General features: G+C 41.0%; 1 protein-coding gene across 10 annotated transcripts in view; it reads right to left on the reverse strand.

The window, feature by feature from the left end:
• The window catches only part of CARF (calcium responsive transcription factor), a 37,664-nt gene that overhangs the window by 17,746 nt on the left and 6,004 nt on the right, over window positions 1-13,914 (reverse strand). For 3 of the 10 annotated variants that reach the window (XM_075431169.1, XM_075431168.1, XM_075431167.1), the window contains exons 3-7: window positions 13,240-13,509; window positions 12,003-12,105; window positions 8,213-8,342; window positions 5,956-6,040; window positions 1,920-2,109 (exon numbers count right to left, since the gene is read on the reverse strand). In XM_075431169.1, coding sequence (XP_075287284.1) covers window positions 1,920-2,109; window positions 5,956-6,040; window positions 8,213-8,342; window positions 12,003-12,105; window positions 13,240-13,446 — 715 coding nt within the window. In that variant the 5' untranslated portion in view covers window positions 13,447-13,509. Of the gene's footprint in view, window positions 1-1,919; window positions 2,110-5,955; window positions 6,041-8,212; window positions 8,343-12,002; window positions 12,106-13,239; window positions 13,510-13,914 lie in introns of those variants that run through there. The other 7 variants (XM_075431171.1, XM_075431166.1, XM_075431170.1 and 4 more) reach the window with 6 other exon arrangements.

Consider the following 13,914-nt stretch of genomic DNA (forward strand, 5'->3'; position numbering starts at 1 on the left):
TTTCCAGCCTCCTTTGTTAAATCAACACTTCAGACCATGCTGTCCCAATAAACTCTTACTTGCAAGTCTGACCGATCTGATCTGCTAAATAACACTGTTTCAGTGTGGCATACCCACACAAAACCAGACAGACTTAAACAAATATTGCTCAGCTCTAAACTTGAAGTAGTTTCTTCTAGTCAGACCTCTAAGAAAAAGGGTAACGGGCGTAGTATTAAAGTAGTCAAGAAAGGAACTTCTTCCAAATTTCTTCCACGTCATGTTTACTTATCTTTTATTTATAATCCATATACTCCAGTATGCAGGCAAACAGCTGCCTATACCACAAGTGATATAATCAAAACATTTTAAGTATCACAACAGCAACATAATGTGTTTCCATAAAATACTCAATGCTTTATTGCCTTGGAGTGTTAAAAAATAAAATAATTTTAAAAAATCAATGCAAATAAGGAAACAGGAAATTCAAAAGAGAATTATCTATAACAAACAGGTATCTTGTTTCTTTTTTTTTAAAAAACAAAGAAACTTAAAATTGAAGTTCTAGGATTAAAAAGACTTCGACAGCTTTAAACTAGTCCTTGCTAATATGAGTCTCAAAAGCAATTTGATGGGGCCCTTGGTTTACAAAAGTATCAACTATCCAAAATTCTTATTAAAAATAACAATCAAGATTTGGATGAATAGCGCATGTTTTACACTACAGGGAGCTACTCTGCTTCTCTGTATTTCCCCATAGCTGAAGCACAGCATGGAAGCCATTCAGCCAGAGCAGGGAAAGTATTAGAGATTGGTTCCACTTAAGCAGTAGGGATAAATTCCTTGAGAACAACACTTTTGCCCTGCACAGTTTAGAATTCACTCATCTGGGATTTAAACTGCAGTTCAGTAAATCATATTTACAGCCTCTGCTCTGTAGCTGCAAAAGATTTTCATGAATTTCATAGAGGAGTTATAAACTAAATCAAAACGTATTGCCTGAGCAAAGCAAAAAATATTACAACTTAATTATCTGAGTCTCTATTAGTCTACAACACTTTAATGAAAATTAAAATCTATGTGTGTTTTTGCTCGAAATATCTTACTGTGGGGCAACTCTTATATCAGGCAGATCTTACAGGAAACTAAAGATGTCTCATACATTTTGGGGAAAAAATAAAAGCGTAAGTTGTTTTGGCTTTGTTCTTAGCTTTCTTACACCTCACAGTTTATGGTTGAAGCTTTAAAACTGGTGCTAAATTTCACTTTTTCAGTTACTTTCAGAAAAAAAAAAAGAACAAAACAAGCACCTAACCTATATTCCAGTCATTCATGATCTCCATGTAACAAATAAAACCTGTTCATTTCATATCTGAATGAACTCTTAGTAATTTCACACATGCATTGCATGAGCTAAGTATGTAATTACCAACCTGTGAAGTCTGCACATTCGTTTTTAAAACAAAACAAACCAAAAAAACTCTCTGCTGAGGTATGTTGACATTTACTTTGCTTTTCAAATGTATTTAATTTTTTAAAGGGTGCCATTTAAAAAGTTTATTGGCTCCTGTGAAACCAAGTCTTCAAAGGACCTCCAAGTTAAGCAAGAATACTCGAACAAGCTCTTGCCCTTATGAGAGCTTTCACGTCCTGATAGGGCAGATGGGACCTCCATCTAAAGATTTCACCATAAGAACGCCCATCAAATGCTACTTAGCTAATTTATTTCTAAAGAACAAAAGGAATTCATCACAACAAAACATAAGCCTGCGGTTTCTGGGAAACAAGCTCCTTCAGACTGTGTCCCCCGAGCTGCTTTTTTTTTATGTTTGTGCCTTGACTTTATCAACACTACGGAACACCATAAAGATCCTTCTTTATGGCCAGCTGGCAACTGACATTTAATTTTGAAAGTAGTTATTAAAAGAAAAGTAAGTTACCTGCATTGACAAAGGGGATCCCATCATATGGGACATACTGAGATTTCCACATCAACCGTGTGGCGGGTTTGGCTGGGCTTGGAGACTGGCGCGTCCCCCACACACTTTGTGTTTGCTGCTTGTGAAGTGTTAGAACACTCTCTAATTCTGTCTCGCTCACACAATAGCCGCGGTACGAGTCCCCAATTTTCTGCATAGAAAGGAGGTGAAATAATAGGATTATTCACCCAGCTGACTGCTGAACGTGACACAAGAAAATGAAAGCAGTCAGGGACTCTGGCAGGTGATGACACAGGCTCAGATTTTTGGTGTTTTGTTCCCCCCAGCCCACACTAATACACTCACAAACAGATTTACCATAGGACCTAACACCAGAGCAGTTCCCACCAGGGTCAGGAGTTCATCAGCCCTCCAAGACCCTAAGTACACCAAGAACCCCTGAAAAACTCTCATTTTCATAGGACAACTTCACTCCTGTTGTTTTCCCCCACAGGCACTTCAGTTGCAGTCACATCCTACACAAATTCATCTTAGGCAAACATTTTCACTCGACTCCCACAGAAGAATATCTGAAGCACTAAGAAATGTCTATGCATCTACTTCAACAAACACACGCTGCACTGAGCTGGAGAAGAATACACCTGATTGTACCACCAGTAACCGCCTCACCCACTGAGTGCACTAACTTTGAATTGAATGTCTCTTGTAATACTCCTCCCAATCTTCAAAGCATTTTTGATTCTCAACGTTACACAGGAACATAATATAGCAGATTTGCCATGCGCAGACTGATGATGGTTCCAATGCACTCTCCTAAGCTCTAGGCAACTTCAGAAAAACTACATCTAACCTGGCTCAAAGTTAAAAACAAAACAAAACAAAACCAACCACAAACAACTTGCTGACTTTGCAACATCCCATGACAGCTGTTCAGCTACCCAGAGCCATCACAGCTGGTTCAGTGCCTGTTCACCAGGGCCAGACAGCAAGCAGAAAAAGCACCGAACAGAGAAGAGCTTTCCATCCAAATTCGGAACACCACGCTTGCCCCCGTTCATATGCAGCTCAGGATCAGGCTGACCAAGCAGCTGGAAGTAACACCCAGAGTAGACAGACAGCTCAACCTTACAGGATACCCAAGGAGCAAATGCATGGTGAATAAGTACTAAAACCCAATGGATCTATTTTGCCACCTTCAGTGACAGAGCAGCCAGATGTTTAAATAATACTGACAACAAAAGCAGCAACAGTGTCTCTCCAAGATTATTATTGCACAAATACTTTAGTGACAACTGCATAAAACCTGACGCATAGTCGTCTAATAAAAATGAAAGGTCTGTGGTTAGCAAGACCTAAAGTCAACAAAGAACAAATGAACACCTTGTGAATGAACTGGGACAACACAGTGTTGCTGCCAGTGCCAGCCCAAAAGCAGAGGGCTCTGTATGCACCGGCTGCACAAGTCATTCTGAGATACCAGTTGCTTACACTCCAGCAGCTCACTGCACTGCAGGCACACTGCTTGAGGGGTTAAGAAAGTCTACACAGGCTGCACTCACACAGCTGTGATGAGAAAGAGAAGCTAGCAATTTTATAGACAGAAATTATAAATAACATTTCTTCCCCAAAACTGATCTGAAAAATCCAGGAGAGTTAAAGCAGCCTGAAGTATCTTCTTTCCAGAAGCCTGGGATGCCCCCTTTTGCATGAGAAATTACAGTACCACTCCACACAGTGAATACTGCATGACCAGCATTTTTCTTTCAACATTTCATACCTGTCACTGTAAATAGGTCTAGGGAGATGAGAGAAGAGTGATAAAAACTGTTGTGCCAGAAAAGTAGTGACAACAGTGAAGGCACCGTCTCCTGTTCTGGCTTCACTTCTGCACAAGATAGATCATTTTCCCAAAACTGGTGGAAGAGGAGGAGAGGAAGAAGAAAACCATATAGTACATAGGATCCCTGTTCTCTAGGAGCTTCCCAAGTAGAAACAAAAGAACAAATGAGACCATTTGCCCCACACAAATAAATGAACTTCGCTTTGTACAGTTGATTAATTAATGCAGTTTTTAATTACACTCTATTTCAGTATGCTGATACATGATGGAAATGAATTCTCATCAGACGACTGAAAACTAAGTTGGTTATATAAAATAACTTCTCTATTTTTAAAATTTAAAATCTGCTTTCTATTAACAACGTAATTATTCTGAAGTAATCTGATACCCTCCAACCCTTTAACTTCAGCCAAGCTTCAAACCAAAAAAAAGGAGCAAGTCCTTCTCTCTCCCCTAGACTTATCTCAGCAAGTATACATAAAAGCTTACGCTGAAGTACACATATACCAAGACAGCAGTTTTCCTTGAGCGAACTAACAGCGGGATACTGGAGGCATTACACTGTCTAGGCACAGCAAGTATAAGCTGAACATTTCTAGGCAGTCAGGGAATCAACACCACAGAGTTTAGTGCTAATTTTGGACAGCTGCAGCTTTTAGTGCTCTGTGTTTGCCTGCAGTACTAACTGCCAAAGGAGCCATTGCCATTTGGAGTTCAGTCTTGGCTGACTCCTTGGGATATACAACTGGCAGCATGCACCGAGGCTATGCCACAGCTTCACCTGCTGGCATCTTCTGTGAAATTCACATAGACCTCCATCCGGTTTGTTTCTATTCTGGCACATGACTGAAAGAGTGGAATTGTGAGTTGCCACATTTATCTGCACCTCTACTAGATGTCCAAATTTCAGTTGGACTTTTCTATTCTGTTACTAGTAACAAAACATTCTGCAAGACAGTCACACTTGGAAGATACATGACACCTCAAAATGCCATTGCCTGTACCCATGAAAAGGCACATGCACCCAGCAGTCTCCAGTGGATTTACACTGTGTAACTGACAAAGTCAGCCAGCAGCTCTGCCGATAACACACAAGAAGGAAGAGAATTTGGGTTATTCCTCCTTGGGCAGGCTGACTCTGCAGGGAGAACAGCAATAAAATTATTTTGTTTTTCTAAAGGAACAGGGAGGATTAATGCACACAGGCAACAGTTTTGCTGAACAGCAGAGGCAGATGATTATATCCTCAGAACACATTCAAACAGTATTTTAATTTCCTCTTCTTTAAAATAAGAACTCTTCTGTAAATGCTGCTGCTGTGAATTTTAAACGCAGAAGGTAAAATTACTTGTAATAGATTCAGACAGACCAAGTAGACTGTAATACAAGTCCTCCTATAAAATGAAGCCAGAAATAAATGATTCAGATCAGCTACATCAATGTCAAGACAGGAAAGTATGTGCCACGTAGTGCTAAACCCAGAGGAATAGGGGACTTCTAACAACATACAAATAAAGACAGAGTTGTGTTTAGGTCAAAAGCCATCACAGGGAATAAAGACAGAGCATTTTTTAACAACAGAGAAAACAAGCACAGGTAATCATGCTGATACTAAAAAAAAAAAAAAAAAAGAATGTATGTGAGAATATCTACAATCATTAGAAAAACATCAACATTAAGGTGCTCTGTTAAGTCCCAGACTTGACCCTGGCAAATCACATCGATTTTGATTTCTAAGTGACAACACAAATTAATATGAACAGTTGCAGACTCAGGCCATACAAACGCAATTTTATTCTTTAATTAATGGATCACTGAGGGCAACAAAAAGCAGTTTGCTCAACAAAACACAGCAGAGCTTGCTTCACCTAGTAGTGAAGTTTGCTTCTGTTTTTCAAGAGTGAACTCTAACACAGCACACAAAGCGTGGATCAGTGGCAAAAACAGCATCGAGATTCAGAAGCACATTTTTTGCTTCAGGAGCTGTTGATGGACAGTTATTCTAGTAATCCAAAAAAAGGAAGGGATTCCATAGCATTTTATGTGTTTAAATGTGCTAGCACCAGTACAATTTCATAATTACCAGGAAGCCTGAACACAACTTCTGCAACTATGAACATTATTGCTTTCATAGAACAGGATCAATATCTTAGATCTACACAATAAAACATGAAGTCAGAATTCTCTGCAGCCCACCTCACAATTCCTGAGACGGTGTGCCCATGTGGGCGTATTTGGTGGCAATGGCTGGAGAGGGATGGGAAAGGGATCTTCCACTACCCTGAAAAATAAAACAATACAGTAAAAGTCCACACAGACACCCAGGAAAGCAATCACTTAGTTTAAATTACAAGTAACAAATCAAATCAGTGCATTATGTATAACCCTACAGTATATAATCAAACTATAAATATTCTATCTACTTGCTTTAAAATCCTGTGGTTTATTTTCCCCATATTTTGTTTAATTGTTAAAATAATTCACAGTAAATATAAGTATTTAAAAAAAACACTGCTTTCTACATTCAAGAAGACCTCTGAGTATTCAGTATTCTCAGTATTGTTGCTTGACGACAATAGACAAAACATGGTGAAATAGACCAGTTGATTGTCTTGGTAATTTTCTTATGCAGGCTGATGTTAGAACGCTAAAGATTAAAACCAGTACCAAATACTTGTTAAATGCTGCATATTTTAGTATATTTTAAATTACTGAAAACCAGCTCCAATAACTACTTTAAGTAAGTATCTAGTTTCCCCATTCCCTGAATCCTGGGGCAGCAACTATGCTTACTCGATGTTCATTATTACAAAACTCAAGTGCATCACCTCCTGTCCATACAAATATGTCTCCTTTCCAGGATTATTTTTCTAGCATGGTCAGCCTATGTTCACAGAAAACCTTCACAAACTGTTTTCCTTCATTTTATATATTTCTTGAATATTTGTGCTGTAGTGAGATTTTTCTAATCTCTTCCACATTGTCCTGGTTTCAGCTCGGATAGAGTTAATTCTCCTCCCAGTAGCTGCTATAGTAGGAGCAGGATACTGATAACGTTGATGTTTTTAGCTGTTCCCAAGAAATCAAGGACTTTTTTCAGTTTCTTATACTCAGCTGATGAGCAGGTGTGTGGGCGGTGGGAAGGAGCACAGCCAGGTATGTAGGAGCTGGGAAGGAGCATAGCTAGACAGCTAGCCCAAGCTGGCCAATAGAAATACTCCATACCATAGACATCATGCTCAGTTTATAAATGCAGGTTGCCCACAGGCAGAAATATCTTCTTTCTGCCTCTTTTTTCGGGAGCTGGAACTTTTCAGCGAAATCTGCCAGTTCTGGGTTCCACGGTCGCAGCTCAGGGACTGGCTGCAACTCAGTCATCAGATGGTGAGAAAACTGTATTGTGTATAGTTTGTTTTGCATATTCATTATTATTAGTACTAGTAGTATTTCCTTTGTTGTCTTATTAAACTGTCTGTCTCAAACCACAAGTTTTACCTTTTGTCCATTTCTCCTCCCCATTCCACTGAGGGGGAAAGGGAGGGGTGAGCCAGCGGCTGTTTAGTCCTAGTTGCGGGCTACCGGGTTAAACTACAACATACATCTTGGTTTCAAATGAGCATAAACCAATGCAAAGCCAGCCAGCACCCCACAGAACAAATGTCTACTTTGAGGGGTTTTTTGGTTGAGGTTTTTTTTTGTTGTCTTGTTTGTTTGGTTTGGTGTTTTTAAGCAGAAGAATCCCAGAGTATTCGGGAATTAAAACAGTAGACATCACTTAGCACAGGGACAGAATCAGCTGGATATCAAGAGAAGAAAAAGATAACAACTATTTTAACTTTAGAAACTTTGCTAACCAATCTGCCTGTCTATATGTTCCACCAGAACACACCATTAGCCGCTACTTTCTCATATTTTATCAAAGGAAGCTGAAGAAGTTATCCCAAGAACAAAGATTAGGCTCCCCCTGTTCATGCCAACTACTGAGATATCTATTTAAAAAGCTAATCTCTACAATCAACCCTTCCGTGGGAGGACGATTTATATAGGTTTTAATATACTCATACAAGAAACTCTGGTCCCCCAAACTTCAACTTTCCCTGCAATTCCTTCACTGGATCACTTTCAGCTCTTAGTTGGCAGTATCAGCGTTTATTTGGAGTAATTTCAGTAATTTGCACTGTGCTACTTTAAATTCCCACCTATTGCTCTGGTCAGAATACATCCAACTAACTCTGGAATACAGGCACTTTAACTGCTATTTCCACTGCTCTGGCACATACAAAAGCTCCCTGCAAACACAGTTAGCTACACATCATTCACCAATACTAATGGTTCATAACCTCTATTCTACGGTAATTTTGTGATAACCATTGCAAAAATAAACTGCAAGAAAAAAAAGACAGTACTAACAGTACATCAAAGTGATTGTCCATCCTTCTAACTCCTGACTCACCTGGTAGCTGTTTTTTTCGAATGAGTGAGAGATGCCTTTGGATGTAGAACGTAACTGCCTGCACTGTCTGCCATAGCAGCCACTGCCACAGTCTGCAAGTTCCCATCACCACACTTCTCTTCCGAAACATCTTTGCAAAAATAAAATGTCCTCCTGGTTAATAACTGAACTCAGAATGGAGAAATTACAAGCTATGATTAAACTTCACGTGTTGGAAAAGCAAGCATTTTGACATGAGATAAGATATCTAGATGATAAAGTAGTTTAATAGTTGTGAATCAATACTCAAACTCTAGGCACACCTATGAAGATACACTTGATAATGTTGGTTGTAACCAAGAACTCTGGTAATTATGCTTCTGCTAATCACAGAATCATGAAGGTTGGAAAAGACCTCTAAGATCATCAAGTCCAACCGTCAACCCAACACCACCGTACCTACTAAACCATGTCCTGAAGTGCCACATCTACACCTTTTTTGAATACCTCCAGGGATGGTGACTCCACCACCTCCCTGGGCAGACTGTTCCAATGCCTGACCACTCTTTCAGTAAAGAAATTTTTCCTAATATCCAATCTAAACCTCCCCTGATGCAATATGAGGCCATTTCCTCTCATCCTATTATTAGTTACTTGAGAGAAGAGACCAACACCTGCCTCACTACAACCTCCTTTCAGGTAGTTGTAGAGAGCAATAAGGTCTCCCCTCAGCCTCCTCTTCTCCAGACTAAACAGCCCCAGCTCCCTCAGATGCTCCTCCTAAGACTTGTTCTCTAGACCCCTCACCAGCCTCGTTGCTCTTCTCTGGACACACTCCAGCAACTCAATGTCTTTCTTGTAGTGAGGGATCCAAAGCTGAACACAGTGCTCGAGGTGCAGCCTCACCAGGGCCAAGTACAGGGGGATGATCACCTCGCTACTCCTGCTGGCCACACTATACCTGATACAAGCCAGGATGCCGTTGGCCTTCTGGGCCACCTGGGCACACTGCTGGCTCATGTTCAGCCGGCTGCCGACCAGCACCCCCAAGTTCTTTTCCACCAGGCAGCTTCCCAGCCACTCTTCCCCAAGCCTGTAGCGTTGCATGGGGTTGTTGTGACCCAAGTGCAGGACCCGGCATTTGGCCTTGTTGAACCTCATACAGTTGGCCTCAGCCCATCGATCCAGCCTGCCCAGATCCCTCTGCAGAGCCCTCCCACCCTCTAGCAGATCGACACTCCCACCCAACTTGGTGTCATCTGCAATCTTACTGAGGGAGCACTCAATCCCCTCATCCAGATCATTGATAAAGTTGTTAAACAAGACTGGCCCCAAAACTGAGCCCTGGGGAACACCACTCATGACCGGAATCCTTCCACAACAAATCAAAGCAAAAGATAACAACTTGTAAATTACTCTGCTTTACATTTGCACAAATACATGTAGGATTGCACAACTATTTTGTTCAGCTTCAAATTACACATTGGTTGCTTTTAAAATGAGAAAACAGGAGATTACAATACTGCTTTTTACTTAGAAAAGAACACCTAAACAAGAAAAAAACAGGCTTCTCGTCATTGAATCTGTCATGCTGTTAGCACAAATGTTTTAGTCTTTCTTGATAACAGGGAGCAATTCATAAGCCAAAAAAGTACTGTTAGATTGAATCCTGCATGTATAGTTAAACAAAAACATAATGAAAAACTGTGAAAGCAGACATTTGATGCTTTGGTCTCAACATAAAGAAAAGATGCAAGATGTTTGCCCTTCAATTATGAAAGCTTCTTTCCCCCATCCCAAGAGAGAGTGGTAAGCTACTGACTCACTACAGAAATCACTCCACTAGAAAGATTCATAAGCGTGCACCTCAGAGTAACACCACTCTGGCTCAAAGCTCGGAGGACTGGTTCCCTCTACACAGATGTGCCCTTAAGACACTAAGGTCTGCTCTGAAGCCAGTGCCATTTCATGCATTACCACCACCTGCAGGCAAGTGAAACTCAAGGGTTGACAGCCCATTCTCCTCCCCATTTAATGTCCATAGTAAACCACTGACAAGTCTTCCTAAGTGTCTTTTAAATACCAAACAACTATAAAGTCTTTTACATAGAAAGTCTCTAGGAAAAAAAACCAAACAAAACACAAAACCAAACCAATAAAACCTCCACAAAAACCCCTGTAGCACTGCTGCAGAACATATATTCAAATACTGTGAAACTGTGCTATTTGCAGACAGGGAGCCCCATGTAGGATGTAAAACGGGAATACAAAAATACTATTCAGCATTGCAACTTACTGCCTACAAAAAGTAGCAGAAATTCTTTAGTAACTGAAGGCTCACAGTCAGCTTAGAGTCATGTAAAAGTACACTGTAACCAAATGGTAGTTTTACCCCTGCAAGAGCGAGTGGAGAGGGAGGGAAGGATGAGCATTAGGGTAGGAGCAAGTCTTTCAATGCAAGGTCATGAAACCATATTCCAACTGTACGTGAAAAAGACTAGATCGTGACTTGAATCCCAACTCTTTTTTCTATCCACCCAGCATCAGGACTCTAGCCTTACCTTTGAGCTCCCATTCCACAGGAGCACTTAACTAGTGCTCAGAGTTTAAGAATTTTATACATAAAATGCAAAAATAGTTTAAAAAAACCTTGGAGAGTTTAACAAAATGTGACAACCTAGTCCTCAGTCTTATTCTGTGAATGTAAACTAGAATCAGAGAATCACAGGAACAACCCCATGCACCAGTACAGGCTCGGGGCAGAACTGCTGGAGAGCAGCTCTGCGGAGAGGGACCTGGGTGTCCTGGTGGACGACAGGTTGACCATGAGCCAGCAGTGTGCACTGGTTGCCAAGAAAGCCAATGGTCTCCTGGGATGCATTAAGAAGAGTGTGGCCAGCAGGTCGAGGGAGGTTCTCCTGCCCCTCTACTCTGCCCTAGTGAGGCCCCATCTAGAGTACTGTGTCCATTTCTGGGCTCCCCAGTTCAAGAAAGATGAGGAGCTACTGGAGAGAGTCCAGCGGAGGGCTACGAGGATGATGAGGGGACTGGAACATCTCTCCTATGAGGAAAGGCTGAGGGAGCTGGGCTTGTTCAGCCTGAAGAAGAGAAGGCTGAGAGGGGACCTTATAAATGCCTATAAATATCTGAAGGGTGGGTGTCAGGAGGATGGAGCCAAACTCTTTTCAATGGTGCCCAGCGACAGGACCACGGGCAACAGGCACAAATCGAAACGTAGGAAGTTCCGTCTGAACATGAGGAAGAACTTCACTTTGAGGGTGACGGAGCACTGGAACAGGCTGCCCAGGGAGGTTGTGGAGTCTCCCTCTCTGGAGACATTCAAGACACACCTGGACAAGGTCTTGTGCAGCCTGCTCTATGTGACCCTGCTTCGGCAGGGGGGTTGGACTAGATGACCCACAGAGGTCCCTTCCAACTCCTAACATTCTGTGATTCTGTAAAATGAAGTAAACAGACAGTGGAAAATTGAAGCTGATAGTACAGCTGCCTGACTTGGTACAAATATCCTTACTAATGGTAAATGAGGCAAGAAGCAGCTTTGTGCTTATCTAAATTTATCCATCATATATCTAAAGTGGTCATAATAGCTCTTATTTCATCAGGCTTCAGAAAACGCTGTGTGTTGGGTGCCAGATTTATAATCAGAAAGCAGATTCAGTAAGTACATATTTTTGTCTTATAACTGACTAAAGAAAGGAAATATGTACAAACCAGGCGCTTAAAAACAGATCATGCAGGATATGGTTAGTCACAGGAACACACACCCTCAAGTGCCACAGGTTAAACTCACCCTCAAGTTGCACTTGAGGAATAATGACTTGGGCCACTCCTGGCTGGGCAGAAGGAACGACATGCAGCACCTGTCCATTTTCTGACTGGCTGGCAACAATCATCTGTAAGGCAATCACACAAAAGCATGAATGGCACTACTTTGTATGGTGATCATCACGAAGCATGACTGGGTTTCCTTATTACCAGAACAGGAAATATCTTGGTTGGAATTAGGGCCTGTAAATTAACGTGACTTCACATAGTAAGGAAACTGACTATTTACTGTCAATTTTTTAAAATTACTTTCCCTTTTTTAAAATAGCCCTTTAATTGATTAAAAGGAGAGGGAAAAAAAACAACTTAAAGGATTCTACAATGAATTACACATTTATCTGAAATTTAAAACACTACTATTAAAGCTATGAAAAACCTGAAAGCCATTTATAGTTGGATCCCCTGTAACCCCTTCCATGGACTAGAAGAATTAATCACAATATATAAAAATTTTGACCTTTACTCCTAAGAAGCTGACCTCTATGGGCAGCATTTTATGCAAAAAGCAAATAGAAGAAAAGCTCCAGGACTTTAAACAAAAAGAAATTAAACCTCCCAGAATTCTGGAAAACTTAATTCCTTATGGTAAGTTTTCCCATAATTACCAAGGACTTGCTCCCAAAGATGCTATAAAACCTAAAATAACATAAAATATAATCGTGTTTCTGATTTATTGTATTTTAAACGGGTGAAGTATCTTTTAGTGCCAGTACAACACATACCAACCAAACCCCCCGGGGTGAGAGAATTACCTTTTTACAAAGTAAGTCTTAAGAATTACAAAACGATGTTTCAAGCAAATTAATGGGGGGGAGGGGGGCAGGGGGAGAAGGAGAGACGTAATGGATTAGCTTAATGCTAATGTTCCAATCCCCACAAAAAAACCACAGAGAGACTTATCCAGGGACTACAGAGAAAGCAGCAGGGAAAAAAGTATGAGATCTCATCACACAACAACATTCAGGCTTGATAGCGAGAAAAGACCTAAGTTGTTGTTTAATAATATTAGTAATGGCTGGAGACAGGATTTGCCTACCTGAGGAAGGCCAACTGAAGCATGAACTGAGCCACTGAAAAGTTTCACCCTGTTGCTAAAGTCTGAATCAGCTGTTGTTACCACAAACAAGCACCATGTAAAAGAGTTCTTCAAAGAGCTCCCTCGTCTGCGAACAGACCACCTGCCCTGTGTCAGACACACTCACCATCTGCGCACTGGGCCCTCCTAGGGGCTGCAGCTCATAGAGAGGCTGCCTAGTTTGGTCTACCGGGTGGAACTCTGCAGAGTGAGGCTGCGGCTGGCGTGGCCGCGCAGGTGCCACCGATGACGGAGAATTGCCCGAGAGGCGTACCGTGAAGGGCACGGCTGTGGGAGAGTCACTCTGTCCAAACAGTGGATCCCTGGAATCCATGCAGATTAGATGCTTTCACAGAGGAAAAACAGTAAAATATACTTTAATCCTGAGTAGCAATTTCTATTTAAGGAAAAAAAAAGAGAAAAAAAAAAAAGAAAAAGAAAAGAACATTTAAAACCATTGTGCTGTATTGTATACTCAGAGGGAGCTCTTGTCCTTTTGATCAAGAGGCTACTGGCTAACACTAGCAGTTCTATCTTTGTTTTCCATTTCCATGCTGAAAATGTACTCATATTTCTGCTTCCTAGAACAAATTCTCTCTACTAAGAGGGAAGAAAATCCCTTGTGCCCAAAATCTGTTCCCCAAAACCACTCATTGCTTTAAAACATCTCAAGTCTACCCAGAAACTGAGAAAACTTCTACCAAAAGCAAAACTGTAAAATATCCACCAACTTCATTTGAATTTGAAATAAATCCTAGATACTATTCCACTCGGCCGTTAGATACATGTATTTAGCTATAAA

This window comes from Opisthocomus hoazin, chromosome 9 (assembly GCF_030867145.1).
Source record: "Opisthocomus hoazin isolate bOpiHoa1 chromosome 9, bOpiHoa1.hap1, whole genome shotgun sequence".
Taxonomy (NCBI): Eukaryota; Metazoa; Chordata; class Aves; order Opisthocomiformes; family Opisthocomidae; genus Opisthocomus; species Opisthocomus hoazin.